Source organism: Bos mutus, chromosome 22, assembly GCF_027580195.1.
Source record: "Bos mutus isolate GX-2022 chromosome 22, NWIPB_WYAK_1.1, whole genome shotgun sequence".
NCBI classification, from domain to species: domain Eukaryota; kingdom Metazoa; phylum Chordata; class Mammalia; order Artiodactyla; family Bovidae; genus Bos; species Bos mutus.
Window position 1 is genome coordinate 49,589,789 of NC_091638.1, and position 16,040 is coordinate 49,605,828.

At 42.5% G+C, this 16,040-nt stretch overlaps 1 protein-coding gene across 9 annotated transcripts in view; it reads right to left on the reverse strand.

Annotated features, from left to right (window-relative positions):
* The window catches only part of DOCK3 (dedicator of cytokinesis 3), a 304,753-nt gene that overhangs the window by 81,518 nt on the left and 207,195 nt on the right, over positions 1 to 16,040 (reverse strand). For all 9 annotated transcript variants that reach the window (XM_070359225.1, XM_070359222.1, XM_070359224.1 and 6 more), the window contains 2 exons: positions 10,788 to 10,913; positions 1,151 to 1,275 (listed from right to left, as the gene is read on the reverse strand). In XM_070359225.1, the coding sequence (XP_070215326.1) occupies positions 1,151 to 1,275; positions 10,788 to 10,913 (251 nt within the window). The remainder of the gene's footprint in view (positions 1 to 1,150; positions 1,276 to 10,787; positions 10,914 to 16,040) is intronic.

Sequence of the window (16,040 nt, forward strand, 5' to 3'; positions counted from 1 at the left end):
ACACAGAGCTTTCCAGATCAGAGAAATAATTAAATAACAAAACGGAGAGAACTGGTTTTCTAATCTTCAGCCCAAAGGTGTACTGGCATTTTATGTTGCCTGTGGCTGACTGTTCTTGGACATAACCAAGGTAGACCAGATTTAACTTGACCCCAGTTTCCAAATATTACTGTGAAAATGCAGTCCCATGCCCCCCGGGAAGCTGCAGGCAATACAATCCGGAGCAGCTCCCTGTCCACACAGGGCAGAGTGAACAGCTGAGAGCTCTGCTGACCCCCACATTACTCATGCAAACAAGAATTGCCTTAGTCCTTGAGGTGGGTTTTTTTAATGACACACATATCTCTAATACCACATCTACCCTCCATTTCTTTCTATTAAATAGCTTTGAGAGATGACTGTACTAAGTTTACCTCTTTCCTTCTGTAAAATGTGGATGATCACTGCTGTTCTGCCTACCTCATGAGGCTGCTGTCAACACACAGAAGCAAGGTTTGTAAAAGACTGATTTGCCTTCTACCATGTGGCATGCAAACAATGCCTTCTCATTTACCAAGGACTTGACCATGACTTGACTAAGGGAAAAACTGACATAATGAAAGTAGAAAAACAGCACTCCGGGTCTTCTCTTTTAATCAAGAGTGTCAGAGGGTCCTTGTGCTGCACTGGTTGGAAATCACCTTTGGGGGCCTGAGTCTGATGTTCCTTGTCACATAACCTGGTAACAGCAAGTGGGTATACCTATTTACTAAAGAGCAAATATAACTTTCTATATTAGCTCTAGGACCTAATAACAGGTCCAAACGAGTGGGACCTAATAACAGTTACCAAAACTAAGCAGCTGGATGCTAGACAGGTGGCTGAAAAAGTAACATGTAGGACAGAACTGTAGGGAATAGGTCTAAATGAGGACAGGAAGGATTCAGGTCAGACACTAGGAAGAATTTCTGAAAAGGCTGTATGACCCTGGAAGTCATTATCAGAGCATACTGCAGGGTTTCCCTGAAGAGAAGCTAAGGTGGAGAAGAGTCTTAGGAAGTGATTTGAGTTCAGTCCCTCTTGAGGAGGATGGGTCTCTGGACAAAGTCCACAGAAACACTAAAATTATTACAGGATTAGCTGCCATTTCAAACTGACCGGCAAACCTTACCTTCAAGATTTCGCCGTCTGCGTAAAGCACATACATAGTCACTTCAATATTCTTTTGAACGCTCTTTCCCCCTCTCTCAAAATCCCCCTTCTCCAGGGTGAGGTACAGGTCATTGCGGATATCACCTGCGGGGAAAGAAGTGTCACGCATTCATGACTGCAGAAGCCACTGTGCCCCATGTGCGTGGAGGACAAGGCTAGCATCTGGATCCTCCAGGGTTCAGGGAGGTGCTCAGGGCATTCCAAGCTTGGTTAATAACAATGGACGTTCCACCGGTATCAGTGCAGCAGTACTCAGGTGGGTTAGTCATGTGCCCTCTAAGTCTGAATCTTAAGGCTGTTCACCACAACTTGGCTAGGGTGGGAAAAGGCAGACTGTGGGGGACTGCTCAACCTCTCTCCCCTCCAAAAGAATGGCTGTAATCTAATCCTCCAAAAGAGGAAAGGTTTTACAATCAAAAGGAATAGCACTTCCTTTAATCATATCTACGTCTTAACCACTAATTCCTCGTCCTTTCCCTCTCTTTGCTACCTTTTCTTTTGGCAGCCCTCCATCTTTCTGAGTCTGCCTAGAGGATACACTGCTCCTTCCTTCTGGAGGCTTACCTAGTTTCATTCCCTGCTGGCGTGCCAGCAGGTCACTGGATGGGCAAGTTTTCTTCTTTTTGTAGCAAGTGCTCTGGGAGCAGATGACTCCCCAAAAGCGCAGGTACCAAAGCACTGGGGCGACAGTGTTGTGCTCCTGTGCTTTGAGTCCAGCCCGTGCAGCCCACACTGGCTGCTTTAGAGTGGGCAGGAGCAGAACCAGCTGCAAGTCTGAAATGACCTAAGTCTCAAATGCCTTTTTCTTTAAGGGGGGATGGAACTGTCTGTTCATGTATAAAAGGAGCTTATATGGGCTGCTCTAAGCTTCTAAACCCGCAAAGTGACCAATTTTACTTAACACAAACTAAGAAGGACTTTTGACTTGCAAAAAAAAAAAAAAGTAAAGCCTATGGGGGGGGAGGGGAATTTCAAAGGAAGAAAATGACAAGGGAAACCAGGTGAGGCCAAAGTGAGATGTGTCGGCAGCCTGAAGAAAACTGAAAGTTAATGGAACAATTCATTAACTTGCAAAGCAAACCAGTTCAGAAATCAAATTCTTTCTACTTCAGTTTCTACAAAAACTGGCACATGTAAGTCTGTTCATTACTTGGAATCACAATGACATAAAGAGGCTTTGTTTTTGGTGAGCTACTAAGCTTTCTGGTTTGGCCAGGTACTTAATGAGAGCCTCTTTTCCGCACTGCCCACTTCTCTAACTGTGGGTTTCTGAGTGTCTCTTACACATCAAACAGTGATAGATTAAGACTGGCCCATATCTTGGGCTTTAGGGGTCTTTATGTCCAAACCTTCTGTTCTTCATATTGCCTTCCTACCCTATGAGTACTGTCAATTTTTTTTTTTTTGGTCACATAATACTCTCAAAAGAGCAGTCCATGAGAAACGATTATTCTCTGACAATGCAGAGAACTTTAACAAGCGAAAGCTATTTCCCTAAACAAATATCCCTGAGGCTTCACGAAGGGAAGAAGAAAATGTGTTCTTGAAAATCACATGCAAATGCAACTGCTGGGCACGTGGGACCGACTTCAGGGGGTCCATCCTTGCAGTCGGTACAGACTTTCCTCCTGGGCTGAGCAGAACCTCTACTTTGAATTCTGATGAGTCTGGAAGTTTAATCTTCCTCTTTTGAACAATCCTACTTGGGTCCTCCTTCACTTTCATGCATTGGAGAAGGAAATGGCAACCCATTCCAGTGTTCTTGCCTGGAGAATCCCAGGGACGGGGGAGCCTGGTGGGCTGCCGTCTATGGGGTCACACAGAGTCGGACACGACTGAAGTGACTTAGCAGCAGCAGCAGGTCATTAAAAAGAGCACTTGTGTGCAGGTAGGGTGGGGAAGGCAAGCAGGAGGAGAAGGAAAACTCAAATTCATCAGTTTGCTACTGTCAGAACAGAGGATGAAAAAAATCAGCCCTCAAAGTAAAATTCAAAATTACTGGGAACTTAACTATAGGTTATTGCCATTATAATGGGGGAAATCAGAGTTGGTTACACCTTAAATTTTTAAAAACTGGAACAGACACCTCAGAGCTTTCTCCTGATAATAGCCTCTTAGTTACATATTAGCTTTTCTATGGAACTTAATTAATTATTCAATTTCTAGGATGATTTGGCATAAAGTGAATAGAGAATTTTAATATCTAAAGAATAGGTGCTTTGTTTAAAATTACCCTGGTTTAAATCAGCACTCTCTGGAAGTTATTCTCAAGACAATTCATGTGACTCTTCAAAGCAGATGTTGGCTACCAGCAACAGTATTCTAGCTTGTACAAGCATTTTAAATTTCTGTGGCTCTATACAAAAGGTAACATATTATAGTAAGTATGTCCCTAAATGGAACATTTCAAACTTTTCCTAGCATTGTATGATATAAAATACTAATATCAAATTGAACATCATCTTACAGATGGATAATAACAGAATTTGGTCTGTTTTGGTTTTATAGAGTGAGTTCATAGTTTCTGGGAAGCTTCTCCAGGGTATTTTAAACCAGAATGCCAATTTCAAATAAGGACTGAGCTAGATATTCCTACAGGTTTCATTCTTTTAAAATTTTCTATTTAAATAGAATGCCTTTTGTGATCATCTAGAAAATGTGTAAATACACATAACTGTACCCTCTGAGTTACACACTGAAGCAGCTTGATTTCATCAGATCTTTCCTCTTTATTTACAGAATAGATCTGCCTAGAACCAAGGCCATTCTCAGTCAGAAGAGTTGCAATTTTGTAAATTATGGCCTCAATTTTGAAAACAGCTCTTTGTAACAGTTAATGTAGCTGGGGCCTTCTCCTCAAAAGCTCTCTGGAGGATCATTTAAATTGAACTCTCCACTAATTCTCAAGGAACTAGAAGAAACAAATGTGAAGAGCTCCAGGATGTAATGAGCCAGGCCTGCCTTACAGAGAGCTTCCCAGGGTCCCCGCTGTTCACAGCTATCCTGATCGCATGTTACATGTTTACAAAGTAGGATCATGGGTTAATACTGTCTCCAGGAGGCTTGTGTAAACTTTAGCACCAGTGGCCGGGAAATATTACCAGGAGAGGCATGAGGACAGGCACCTTACAATAAGGATGGGAAAGAGAAGGCCTGAGCAGCAGTTTCTGTGATTAGTTTGGAGACCACTGCGTATATCTGAATCATCTAGGGAGCTTGTTAGAACTAGATTTCGAATATTCACCCTTAGAGATTCTAGTAGGTCTTGGGTGGGGCTTGTGTACTTGTATCTTTAAAAAGCATCAGGTAACTCTGATGCTCTCCAGGGTTTAACATCAGGGGACCATAAAGTGTGGGTCTGCTGGGAAGATGCTAGTGAAGTCTGTCTGGGGGTGTGGAACTGGGTAGCTCTTAAGACAGCATGGAGGATTGATGGGACGGGTATGGAGGGGGGAAGCTTTCTGGAAGCAAGTGGGAGTGTGTATTGTGGAGGGCAGCCCTGATTCCATTTGCTAGGTGTCCTCTGCTTCCTAAGATTGGCAGAGCCTCTAAAAGCATCAGCAGTGCCTTACATCTCTGAATGCTTGGTGCTCAGTTGACACGCAACAGAGTTTCTTGAATGGGAAGATGAATGAATGAGGCTGTTCTTGTAAGAGCGCTTCAGAATAAATAATCTTTGTCCCTTTTTCAGTTTCACACAGCAGCCAGTGACAGCTGTTGGTACAGCTGCATGTCAGAGAAGTAGGGACTTAAGAGTCGGCAGAGGCTGGCAAACTTTTTCTGGAAGAGGCCAGATAGTAAGTACCTTTCAGGCTTTGTGGGCCACATGTTCTTTGTTTTCACAACCCTTTTAAAACGTAAAAAACCATTCTGAGTTGGCAGACAGTATGAAAGGCTTCTGGATTTGGCCTATGGGCTATAGTTTGCTGATACAGTGTTCAACTGTCTAGAGCAGCGTCACGACCCAGCAACACTCCAGATTCCTAGAAGTCGACACAAAACAGATGCTGGGGAGGGAGCCAGGTCAGGGACCTGAGGCCGTCTGATGATGTCAGGGATTGGCCTGAAACATTCTGGGGTCCTTAGAGACAGAGGTCTCAGAAGGAAGCAGTGCTTTGCAGCTACCGGAATCCCAGGGGGCTGGGAAGCACTGGGACAGAGCTGCATCCAGCAGAGAACAGCGTGCGCTTCAGTGGCCGGGCCTGATCATCCAAAGACCTGCATCCTAGTGCGACTCTGGAGAAACAGCTCATCACATGTTTGCAGGTCTCCTCTGAAAGCAGTCTCTACAGAGGTTTCAGAGTCTTTGAGGTCCAGCTCAGGCACCAGAGTCTCTGTTAGCAAGATCGTCTCTTGCCAGACACGCCAGCCTTACTTGGAGTTTGGGGGGCACTACGTCTTGCTTGGATTCTTTATTACATTCATGTTCCTTCTGTACAAATGACTCACACCACGTGTGAGGCTCTGGGTTCAAGGATAATAGTGTTAACTACTACATTATTTAGAACTTGTCCAATTCGAGACAGGATTAGAAAGAGCTTCTGTGGATAGTGCTTTCTTTCCCTTAAGACCACCTAAAACTAGAACGCATCTTCTCCAAGGAGACACTGCAGCCTGCTCGAGATGGGGCCAATTCCATCTCTTGGCAGAACAGGAGTCTCCTGACAGCATTCACGGAGATGTGGAGATGTTAACTACCATCCTGTATGGACAGTTTCAGACATGTGACCAAAGTTTTATATGCTGGAGTAGCTCTTATTCTGAGGAAGAGATTTTAAAAAAAAGCTCTGGGAAGATTTCTTTAGAGTACCCAGGAAAGACAGGTTCTTTGTTTTTCTAACCAAGTCTTCAATGTCACGCTTCTATTGGTTTCTATTGCTACAAAGTCAGTGACGTTCTCTGCTCTAACAGAATGACAGGAATGGACACGGTGACATCACTGTGCATAGCTATTCCTTTCTTGGGTCAGGGATGTGGGGATATTCCAACCCATTGTGGGACCAGATGTGATCATTCCTAAACTATCCCTTAGAGATACAGCCAAAGCTTCATGTGACACTCAGACTGACCACAATCTTTTGAATCTACTTGTGGTAAATACTGTCATCACTCTTTTGAGGAGAACTTTTCTTTCAAAAGTCATGAGATGTGTCCAGCAGAGCTGATAAGAGCAGCTTTCTGCCTTTCTGATTCTTCACAGCTTGGGATAAGCACTACTCATTTTCTTTTCAATGGGAATAGCTGATCTGTCTCATAAAAATCCTTTCCTGTATCTATTCACCTAGGGCTTTGTAAGGTTTTCTAAATATTCCAACATGTCCTTAGTTTTCTCTGATCTTAATAAACACCTAAAGTAATACACAGTCTCTAGGTTGGGCTGGTAGCTTCTCTAACATTGTGTCAGTTATCCCAAAAGGTGAGGCTGATGAAGGATTAATAATGTAAATGACACCCCACCCCAGTATTGCAACATTCCATGAAACAAATGAAGATGGAAACAAAGCAGGCAAAAGCAGACAGGACACACAAAAGCAGGAACTTACACCCAACTATCTTCATCTCTGCACCAGAAAGAAAGGGGCGAGAATGAGGGGACAGCACAGAGAGAAACAAGAACAATTAAGACAAACAGGAAAAGAGAAAAAAACATCACTTGCAGGTTGGTGATGAAGCATGCACTTTATATCAGGGATCAAAGCAAAGGACAGAGTGTATTTCTGAGCACAAGGGCAGGAGTCGGGGGGCCCCCTTGAGGGCTGCCATGCCAGCATAGCTGCCTTCTAAAGGGCAAGGTCAGGGCAACCCAGAGAGGAGCTTGTACCAGGTCTGATTCATAGAGGGGCAAAACATCCCTAAAGCAGAGTACTCTTTAGGACACAGTTCTCAAAGGGGGCCCTAAACCATCACCTGATAGCCTGTGAGGAATACAATGCTCAGGTCCCACCCCAATCCTCCTGTATCAGAAACTCTTGAGGTGGGTTTAGCAATGTGATTTTCACAAGCCCTGCAGGTGATTCCGATACATACTAAAGTTAGAGCAATACTGGTTTAGGGAAAAAAAAAACTTAGCCATCAGCTAGAATATATTAAAATCACAGGGCAAATTTCTTCTGACAAAAGAGAAGCTCATTTAACTAATATGAAACTTGACCCACAACGCCCAAGGTAAATGATAACCTTACAAATTCAAGGCTTAGAAAACAAGTTAAAAGGTTTCTTTCCCACAGAGCTATGACAGCTCTGCATTCCTACTGACTCCAGGGAATAGACTCTCCTGGAAAGCTGACACTTGGAAAACTGCACAGAAGCTGGTGGCACCCCCTGCTGGCTTAGACGAGGTTTGGAGGAGGGTACAGACCACTCTTGAGCAAGAGGTTTTAAATCATTCCCTTTCAGTTTACAGTCTTTTGGCTGACAGTTTTCTTGAAAGTTCTAATTGGGCTAATGCTGACAAGTGAGTCACAGAAAGCTCATTCACCTGAAACGTCTGCCCTGCTCCAGTATTTCCTCTCCATTTTCTTGAAAAAAATCTCAAGGAGTAAAAGTGTGTTGTAGAGTTATTAGTTTCTGTAATGAACTAAAATGAGTTGGGAGGGAAGGAGGAACTACCCATAGAAATATGGCAATAAACCAACAAAAGGCTATTAGGTGCTCAGTTTCAAAATCAGGCTTAAGTTCCCATATCGGTTTATTCTTCTGTAATCTTGGATGGAGTTTCCTGGGTTTATGTGCCTTCTCTGCGACTCCCAGAACACCACGAGCAATGGTGGTCTTGCCTCGTGCTCACTACCATGAGTCATGAACACAGCTGGATGCCTATGCAGTCAGGGCCTTGGCTGTGGCAAAGAGTAGGACATCTCCTGTTCACAGCAGTCACATGGTGTATCTTACACACTCGTGGAAAGCAACAGGAGACCACTGGAAAGCCATTTTCTGAAATCCTGTGTCAGATACTGGTGTGGTTAGAACTTGTCTAAATGCTGTAACTCAGACCTACAAGCTCTGTCAATATGCTTTGACAAGGACCTGTCTGGGCCATCTGACATAAAGGACCTCCCCAAATGAGTATCTAGTAGTTTCTCCCAAATGCTGGTAGTTTCAAAATAAGAGCCATAGTATATGAACCATTCTAATTTTTCCATGTATTCTAATTTCTCAGACTTCAGCGCTGAAACGCTCACAGTTATTAACATAGTTCATTTCATTGTTCATTTCTCTTATGACCATGTGTCAAGAAGCTGCAATTTCTTGTAACTCAGTCATACCAGCACCATGAGGGCCGAGGGACCATTGCAGCCCAGATCCAATATTCCCACGGGTGAAGAGTGGACCAGCTGCAGGTGGAGGGTGACCTCACAAAGGGACTTCCTGTCACAGACGTGGTTTCCCAGGACAGGTGGGCCACAACTGGAAACACTGCTCCACACTTTTCTTGCTGCTCTAGCAGAACCTTCAGGGCCAGCCCTATCGTCTCACCCAAGGAGGGCAAACCCACTCTCATGGTATCTTGTGGGGGCATTAAAGGTACTGTCAGTTGTTAGCACACAATCTGTGCAAAAAAAGTCTTTCCTCGAGAGGAGGTAAGGTAAAAGAGAGGAGAGACACATAGAGGACTGCTTCCTGCCTGTGAATCAACCTCACTTTCAGCTCCAGCACTCGATCCTTCAAGAGCAGACAACTCAGCAAAGAGCACATTCACAGCCCCAGTCTGGACACCCTAGGACTGCCAGTGTCTCTGTCTTGTGGGGCAAATCAGACAGTGATGCCTCAGCTGCCCAATGGAGGAAATGCTCCTGACACTCTGCTTGCCTCACCAATGATACTGATACTGCTTACTTCCAAGGTCATGTCCAACTTTCTCAGAAGCCCTTTATCAACCTGTGTGCCAGTGACACAGAGATTCAGAGTGCTCACAAAAAGATCTCTTTCCACAGGAGAGGTATGGATGCTGTAACTCTTGAATTTAGTCTGCTTAAAGATTTTTGACTGAAGCTTGTTTCTTTCTAGTCTCTGCTCACTTTGTTTTGATTCTATGACTGTGTGAGGGTTAAGAGGAAGGCAATGTCCAAATCTTAGACAAACTAGTTTTTAAAAGAGAGAAAAGACTTCAAGCATATCTTTCAGAATATATGACTCCATATCATGAGCCTGGATAGCTCATTTAAAAATGATCATCGGATCAGTTTTGGTAATCACCAATTATTTCTTCAGTGACATGTTGCCAAGAAGCTAGGGATGATGTCTGGGCTCTTCTCCTGATCACTAGGGTTACAGAAGGCTGAGAAACTGTCAGGACAGGATGGGAGACATGTCCTGTGGAGGATTTCACCCTAGGACTGTCATTCAAAAGATCCTCTTGTATGCATGAGCAAGAGACAAAGGCTGTTCACAGCAGCTTGCTCTGCAGTCACAGTGTCTATGGAGAGAGAATAAAAGTGACAGAAAACAAGTCTGGGCATAATATGGGGAGCAGAAGGACAGCTGGAATCCATCACAAGGCCTTCTGTATGCTCAGGCTATACTCTTCCCTGGGTATATGCTGGCATATATTTCCAATAAGAGGAGTTTTCAGCACTATGGAGAATTCCAAAGAGGTGATTATTTAGAGTGGTCACTAACAGTTTAGTCTAGCCTGGCTTGGCTCTTTTAAACAAAAGCAAATACGCTTTTAATTTTAGCAGAACACTGAATGAAACTCAATGGAAAAGGTAGGGTCATGCCTCCTGTAATTCATCCAGACAAGGAGCCATTTCCTTGTTCTTCCTTCCTTCTCGTTGTTCCCGTCTTCTCTGGTTCCAGACTGCCTCCCATCCATCAGAGCCATGCCTCTATCCTCCCCTCATTCCCCACAGCCCCCTGGTTCTGATGGCCTGTTTGGATCCACTGCTCTAGCTTGACCTGCATCTGCCTCACTAGGAAGCATGAGCTTTAGATTAACCTGCTGGAACCACACTTGAGAGCCAATGCGTTCCCACTTTCTGCCCTGGCTCTCCATCGGGCATTAGGTGAAAGTGGTTAGGACACTTTCTGAGAAACTGGCCCGGTAGTACTATTCACGCTGCCTAACCTATACCATTTGCCAATCCATTTTCCTGATATGGTATAGTGTTTTCATTGTTATGATTCATTTTTCTGATACAAATAAATCTGCTACTCCTACATGAACTGGGATTCACTGAGTATTATTATTCACAATAATACAGGCATTATTTTCCTTAAAGAGGATGTTCTTATGAGGGGATTCTCTTCTAAGATATGTAACTGAAGAGAAGTGTCTAAAAAAGGCATCCCTGTGAGGAGCTCTGTGTTGATTCCTAACATCCAGTCTCCACAAGAGACAAAAAGGTTCAAGTGCCAGATTGTGCTGTGTTGCCCTGGTGAAGGTATGTGGGGGCTTCTGGAAAAGAACAAATGCCAACAAGAGCCAAAGGAGCCATTGGCTGCAGACTGCAGTCAGCAACCTGACTCTGGCTGCAGAGGCTGTCAATGGCTGCGGGGCTCCTCCACAGTGTGGTGTGCCACCTGCTCACAAGGGGAGCACCACACTCCGTTCTTCTAACCCTTCTCCCACCCCAGCCCCAAGAGGTTCTGCCTACCTGGCATGATGACATCAGGAAATCCCAATTTTCTTGTAATTGCCAATCCCCTATTAAATATCATGGGATTTTCTCTCCTAATCTGTTCCATGTCTCCACGAAGAAGCTGCAGAGAAATGATAAGACCTACAAAAACAAAAGCATTTTTTTTTTAAACTCAGAATCACACTTCTACCCTAGAAAACACATAAAGAGCTTTTTTTTCCCCCCAGAGAAAAATGTGCAAAATTCAGCATTTTTCTTGAGAAAAGTTTTGAGGCAGAAAGTATACATTATTCTGAAGCGATATTCTAGAAAGCTAATAGAAAAACAGTATCGTAAAAGTAACTTTTCTCAGTAAGCCTATAACCATATTTGAGACCCCAAAACTGATGTTAAAATGATGGCTTTAAATTTTTGTTCTGAATATGCTACCCAATGATTTACTTGATATCATCAGTAATATTTATCAGTTAAGTTGTCTCACTTTATTAGGTTGCATACTACAAAGCTTAGATACTGTTTTCAAGTCTGTGTATCAAGATATATATATACTAACTTCTGAGATTAAAGGTGAATTTTATAAAAAACCTTAATTTTATTCCCTTCTAAAGTTCACTTTCTAATATTTTCTAAAGTAAAATATTTCATTTAACATTTTATAAATTTTTTTTCTTGTTTTTTTTTTTTCTTTTTAATCCTACTAAATCAAGTTATCCAGAATTCCCACTTTCGATATCTGACCACCTTTGGTATCTGATCAAAGTCCCCATCTTCCAACACCTCCAGATGGTGTCTCATTACCCCCGCCTGTCTTCAACAAGATTCCCATCAGGCCTATTTTAATGTTTCCTCTTAGTAATTTTTCATCCACTGATCCTCCAAACTAATCTTTTGCCATATTCCCCAATAAGTCCTCATCTTATTAGGAATTGAGCTCCATCTCTCTTCTCTACTGCAAAATCTCATTTCAATACGCCTTATACCTATGGTGGCAGTCCTCCTGAATAAAGTCTGCATTAATGCATTAACAAGTGTCATAAATAACTTTTTGTTTAAAACTAATTGCAAAGTTTTACAGGTCTGTCTTCATAATTAGTATCTATGAATAGAAATTAAAGAGAGGTGGGTTGGGTTCATTTCAAGGATTAATGCATTCTACATAATATAATGTATATGAAAAGTGGAAAGCACAGCAAATGTAGATTCTCTTAACAGCAGATGGTGGCATACATGTTGGGATATGATCTTTTTTTTTTTTTTAATTTTTCAGCACTTTATTTATTTATTTTTTATTTGATAAATTTAACGCCTTTTATTGCCATACCTCATTTTACTGTGCTTTGCTTTAGTGAGCTTTATAGATACATTTTTTTTTTTTTTTTTCCTTGTTAATTTTCTGTTTAGTTGATCTATCCATAAGTGTGAGTGGGGTATTAAAGTCTCCCACTATTATTGTGTTATTGTTAATTTCTCCTTTCATACTTGTTAGGATTTGTCTTACATACTGCGTGTGCTCCCATGTTGGGTGGATATATATTTATAATTGTTATATCTTCTTCTTGGATTGATCCTTTGATCATTATGTAGTGACCTTCTTTGTCTCTTTTCACAGCCTTTGTTTTAAAGTCTAATTTATCTGATACTGAGTATTGTAACTCCTGCTTTCTTTTGGTCCCTATTTGCATGGAAAATCTTTTTCCAGCCCTTCACTTTCAGTCTGTATGTGTCCCCTGTTTTGAGGTGGGTCTCTTGTAGACAACATATGTAGGGTCTTGTTTTTGTATCCATTCAGCCAGTCTTTGTCTTTTGTTGGGGCATTCAACCCATTTACGTTTAAGGTAATTACTAATAAGTATGATCCCGTTGCCATTTACTTTATTGTTTTGGGTTTGAGTTTATACACCATTTTTGTGTTTCCTGTCTAGAGAATATCCTTTAGTATTTGTTGGAGAGCTGGTTTGGTGGTGCAGAATTCTCTCAGCTTTTGCTTGTCTGAAAAGCTTTTGATTTCTCCTTCATACTTGAATGAGATCCTTGCTGGGTACAATAATCTGGGCTGTAGGTTATTTTCTTTCATCATTTTAAGTATGTCTTGCCATTCCCTCCTGGCTTGAAGAGTTTCTATTGAAAGATCAGCTGTTATCCTTATGGGAATTCCTTGTGTGTTATTTGTTGTTTTTCCCTTGCTGCTTTTAATATTTGTTCTTTGTGTTTGATCTTTGTTAATTTGATTAATATGTGTCTTGGGGTGTTTCTCCTTGGGTTTATCCTGTTTGGGACTCTCTGGGTTTCTTGGACTTGAGTGATTATTTCCTTCCCCATTTTAGGGAAGTTTTCAACTATTATCTCCTCAAGTATTTTCTCATGGTCTTTCTTTTTGTCTTCTTCTTCTGGAACCCCTATGATTCGAATGTTGTAGCGTTTAATATTGTCCTGGAGGTCTCTGAGATTGTCCTCATTTCTTTTAATTCGTTTTTCTTTTATCCTCTCTGATTCATTTATTTCTACCATTCTATCTTCTAATTCACTAATCCTATCTTCTGCCTCTGTTATTCTACTATTTGTTGCCTCCAGAGTGTTTTTAATTTCATTTATTGCATTATTCATTATATATTGACTCTTTTTATTTCTTCTAGGTCCTTGTTAAACCTTTCTTGCATCTTCTCAATCCTTGTCTCCAGGCTATTTATCTGTGATTCCATTTTAATTTCAAGATTTTGGATCAATTTCACTATCATTATTTGGAATTCTTTATCAGGTAGATTCCTATCTCTTCCTCTTTTGTTTGGTTTGGTGGGCATTTATCCTGTTCCTTTATCTGCTGGGTATTCCTCTGTCTCTTCATCTTGTTTAAATTGCTGAGTTTGGGAGTCCTTTCTGTATTCTGGCAGTTTGTGGAGTTCTCTTTATTGTGGCTTTTCCTCACTGTGTGTGGGTATGTAGAGGTGGCTTGTCAAGGTTTCCTGGTTAGGGAAGGTTGTGTCGGTGTTCTGGTGGGTGGAGCTGTATTTCTTCTCTTTGTTCAGTCGCGGTATGGGGAGGGAGGGAGGGATGCTGCAAACAAATGACACTGGCGTGCGCTCGCAGTGCCTCAGCCACACTGGGTCTGCCCCCGCTCACGGCGCGTGTAGCCTCCCTGCCCACACTGCTCAGGCTCTAGGTTGTTCCGCCGGGAACAATCCGAGGCTGGCCCTGGGTTGCATGCACCTCCCAGGTCCAAGCCGCTCAGGTTCAGGCACTCAGGTAGTCCTCAGAGGCGCAGACTCAGTTGGGGCTGCGTTTTGTGCTCTTCCCAGATCCGAGCAGCTCAGGTGATGAGGTGTTTGGCGAGCACCAATGCTGCGACTTATCGCCTCCCCGCCACTTGGTTATCTGGGTGTAAAACCGGCGCACCGTCTCAGGCAGATGTTGACCGTCCAGACCCCCAATAAGTTTTAGTTAGCAAAGAAGCCAGTTTTATAGATAATGTCTCTCTGGGGCTGCGATTGCCCCCTTCCGGCTCTGGCTGCCTGTCACCGGAGGGGGAAGGTTTGCAGCCGGCTACCTCTGTTTAGTCCTTTGTTCCGTGCGCGCGGGCTGGCGGTGTCTTAGGTTAGGGCTGGCTTTTCGCATGGTAGATATCCCACAGTCTGGTTTGCTAGCCCAAATTATTTCGGTCAGATAGTGCTCAGGGTATTCAGGCCAGATTCTTACTCTGAGCGATGCAGCCCGCGCCGCGCCTCCCTTGATACTGTTTTCAAGTCTGTGTATCAAGATATATATATACTAACTTCTGAGATTAAAGGTGAATTTTATAAAAAACCTTAATTTTATTCCCTTCTAAAGTTCACTTTCTAATATTTTCTAAAGTAAAATATTTCATTTAACATTTTATAAATTTTTAAAAAATTCTTTTTATATTGAAGTAGTACATGCTTAGACTGTAAATGGTATTGAACTACATACATTAAAATATGTTGTTTATATTTTTAGTAAACAAAAATATAGATAAGCTGCTGCTGCTAAGTCACTTCAGTGGTGTCCGACTTTGTGCGACCCTATAGACAGCAGCCCACCAGGCTCCCCCATCCCTGGGATTCTCCAGGCAAGAACACTGGAGTGGCTTGCCATTTCCTTCTCCAATGCATGAAAGTGAAAAGTGAAGTGGCTCAGTCGTGTCCGACCCTCAGCGACCCCATGAATTGCAGCCTTCCAGGCTCCTCTGTCCATGGGATTCTCCAGGCAAGAACACTGGAGTGGCTTGTCATTTCCTTCTCCAATGCATGAAAGTGAAAAGTTAAAGTGAAGTCGCTCAGTCATGTCTGACCCTCAGCAACCCCATGGACTGCAGCCTTCCAGGCTCCTCCGTCCATGGGATTTTCCAGGCAAGAGTACTGGAGTGGGGTGCCATTGCCTTCTCCAATAGATAAGCTAAGTGGATAGTTAATTTGATAGGGTCAAAGATTAATTATGTTTATTTGAAAACTGCTTATAATATTACTTTGAATATACGCAGCAACAAAAAAACAAACAAATTAAAATTAGATTCTTTGTGTAGGTCTATTCTTAGAGAAAATGTGTATTCTTCCAGGATTTTTCAAATGTTTATAATTTGGATGTCTCCCAGTATTCACCCTTCTCCCATCCCTGAAACATCAATCACTTTCCACATGGCACCTGGACCTGAGATGATGCTTCACATTAATATATGTTAAAAATAAAAATTTTAAATTTAAAAAAAAAGAATCTAAGTCAAAACCATCTCAAAAACCCAGAGGACTATTGTATTAAAACTCAGACTGTGGTCTGGGAGATTAAGTTGCCCTCCTCTCTGTTCCCCAGCATCCCGAAACCTGGGCTCCCTGGTTTAGCCACTAAAGTATCTGATCGAGCTTCAGTTTCTTCATTTACTCAATGAGGGAGTTGAAACATGATTTCCAAACAGCTTCCAAGTTAAGCCTGGCCAAGAAGCAGTCAGACACACACTCCAAAGAAAAGCAGCCTATTCTCCTGGGTTTCCCACAAGCGCACGAAGACCTGCCCTCAGTAGGGCCATCCTAATTGAGGCTCTCTGAAGTCTATGGTGCTCCCAGCACAGAGGGAGGGGTGCTTTTCTAACACTGTTTAAGTGGCCAGTGTCTGTGAGTCATGGACAAAAATCGTAAGACACTGACAATGGCATGGAAACTTTGGTTATTCTGGGAAGTAAGACAAAATTCAGCATTCTAACCTTGTTAGGTGATGGCGGAAACTGCTTTTTGGTTGTTTATTTTAATGTATTATTACCACTAT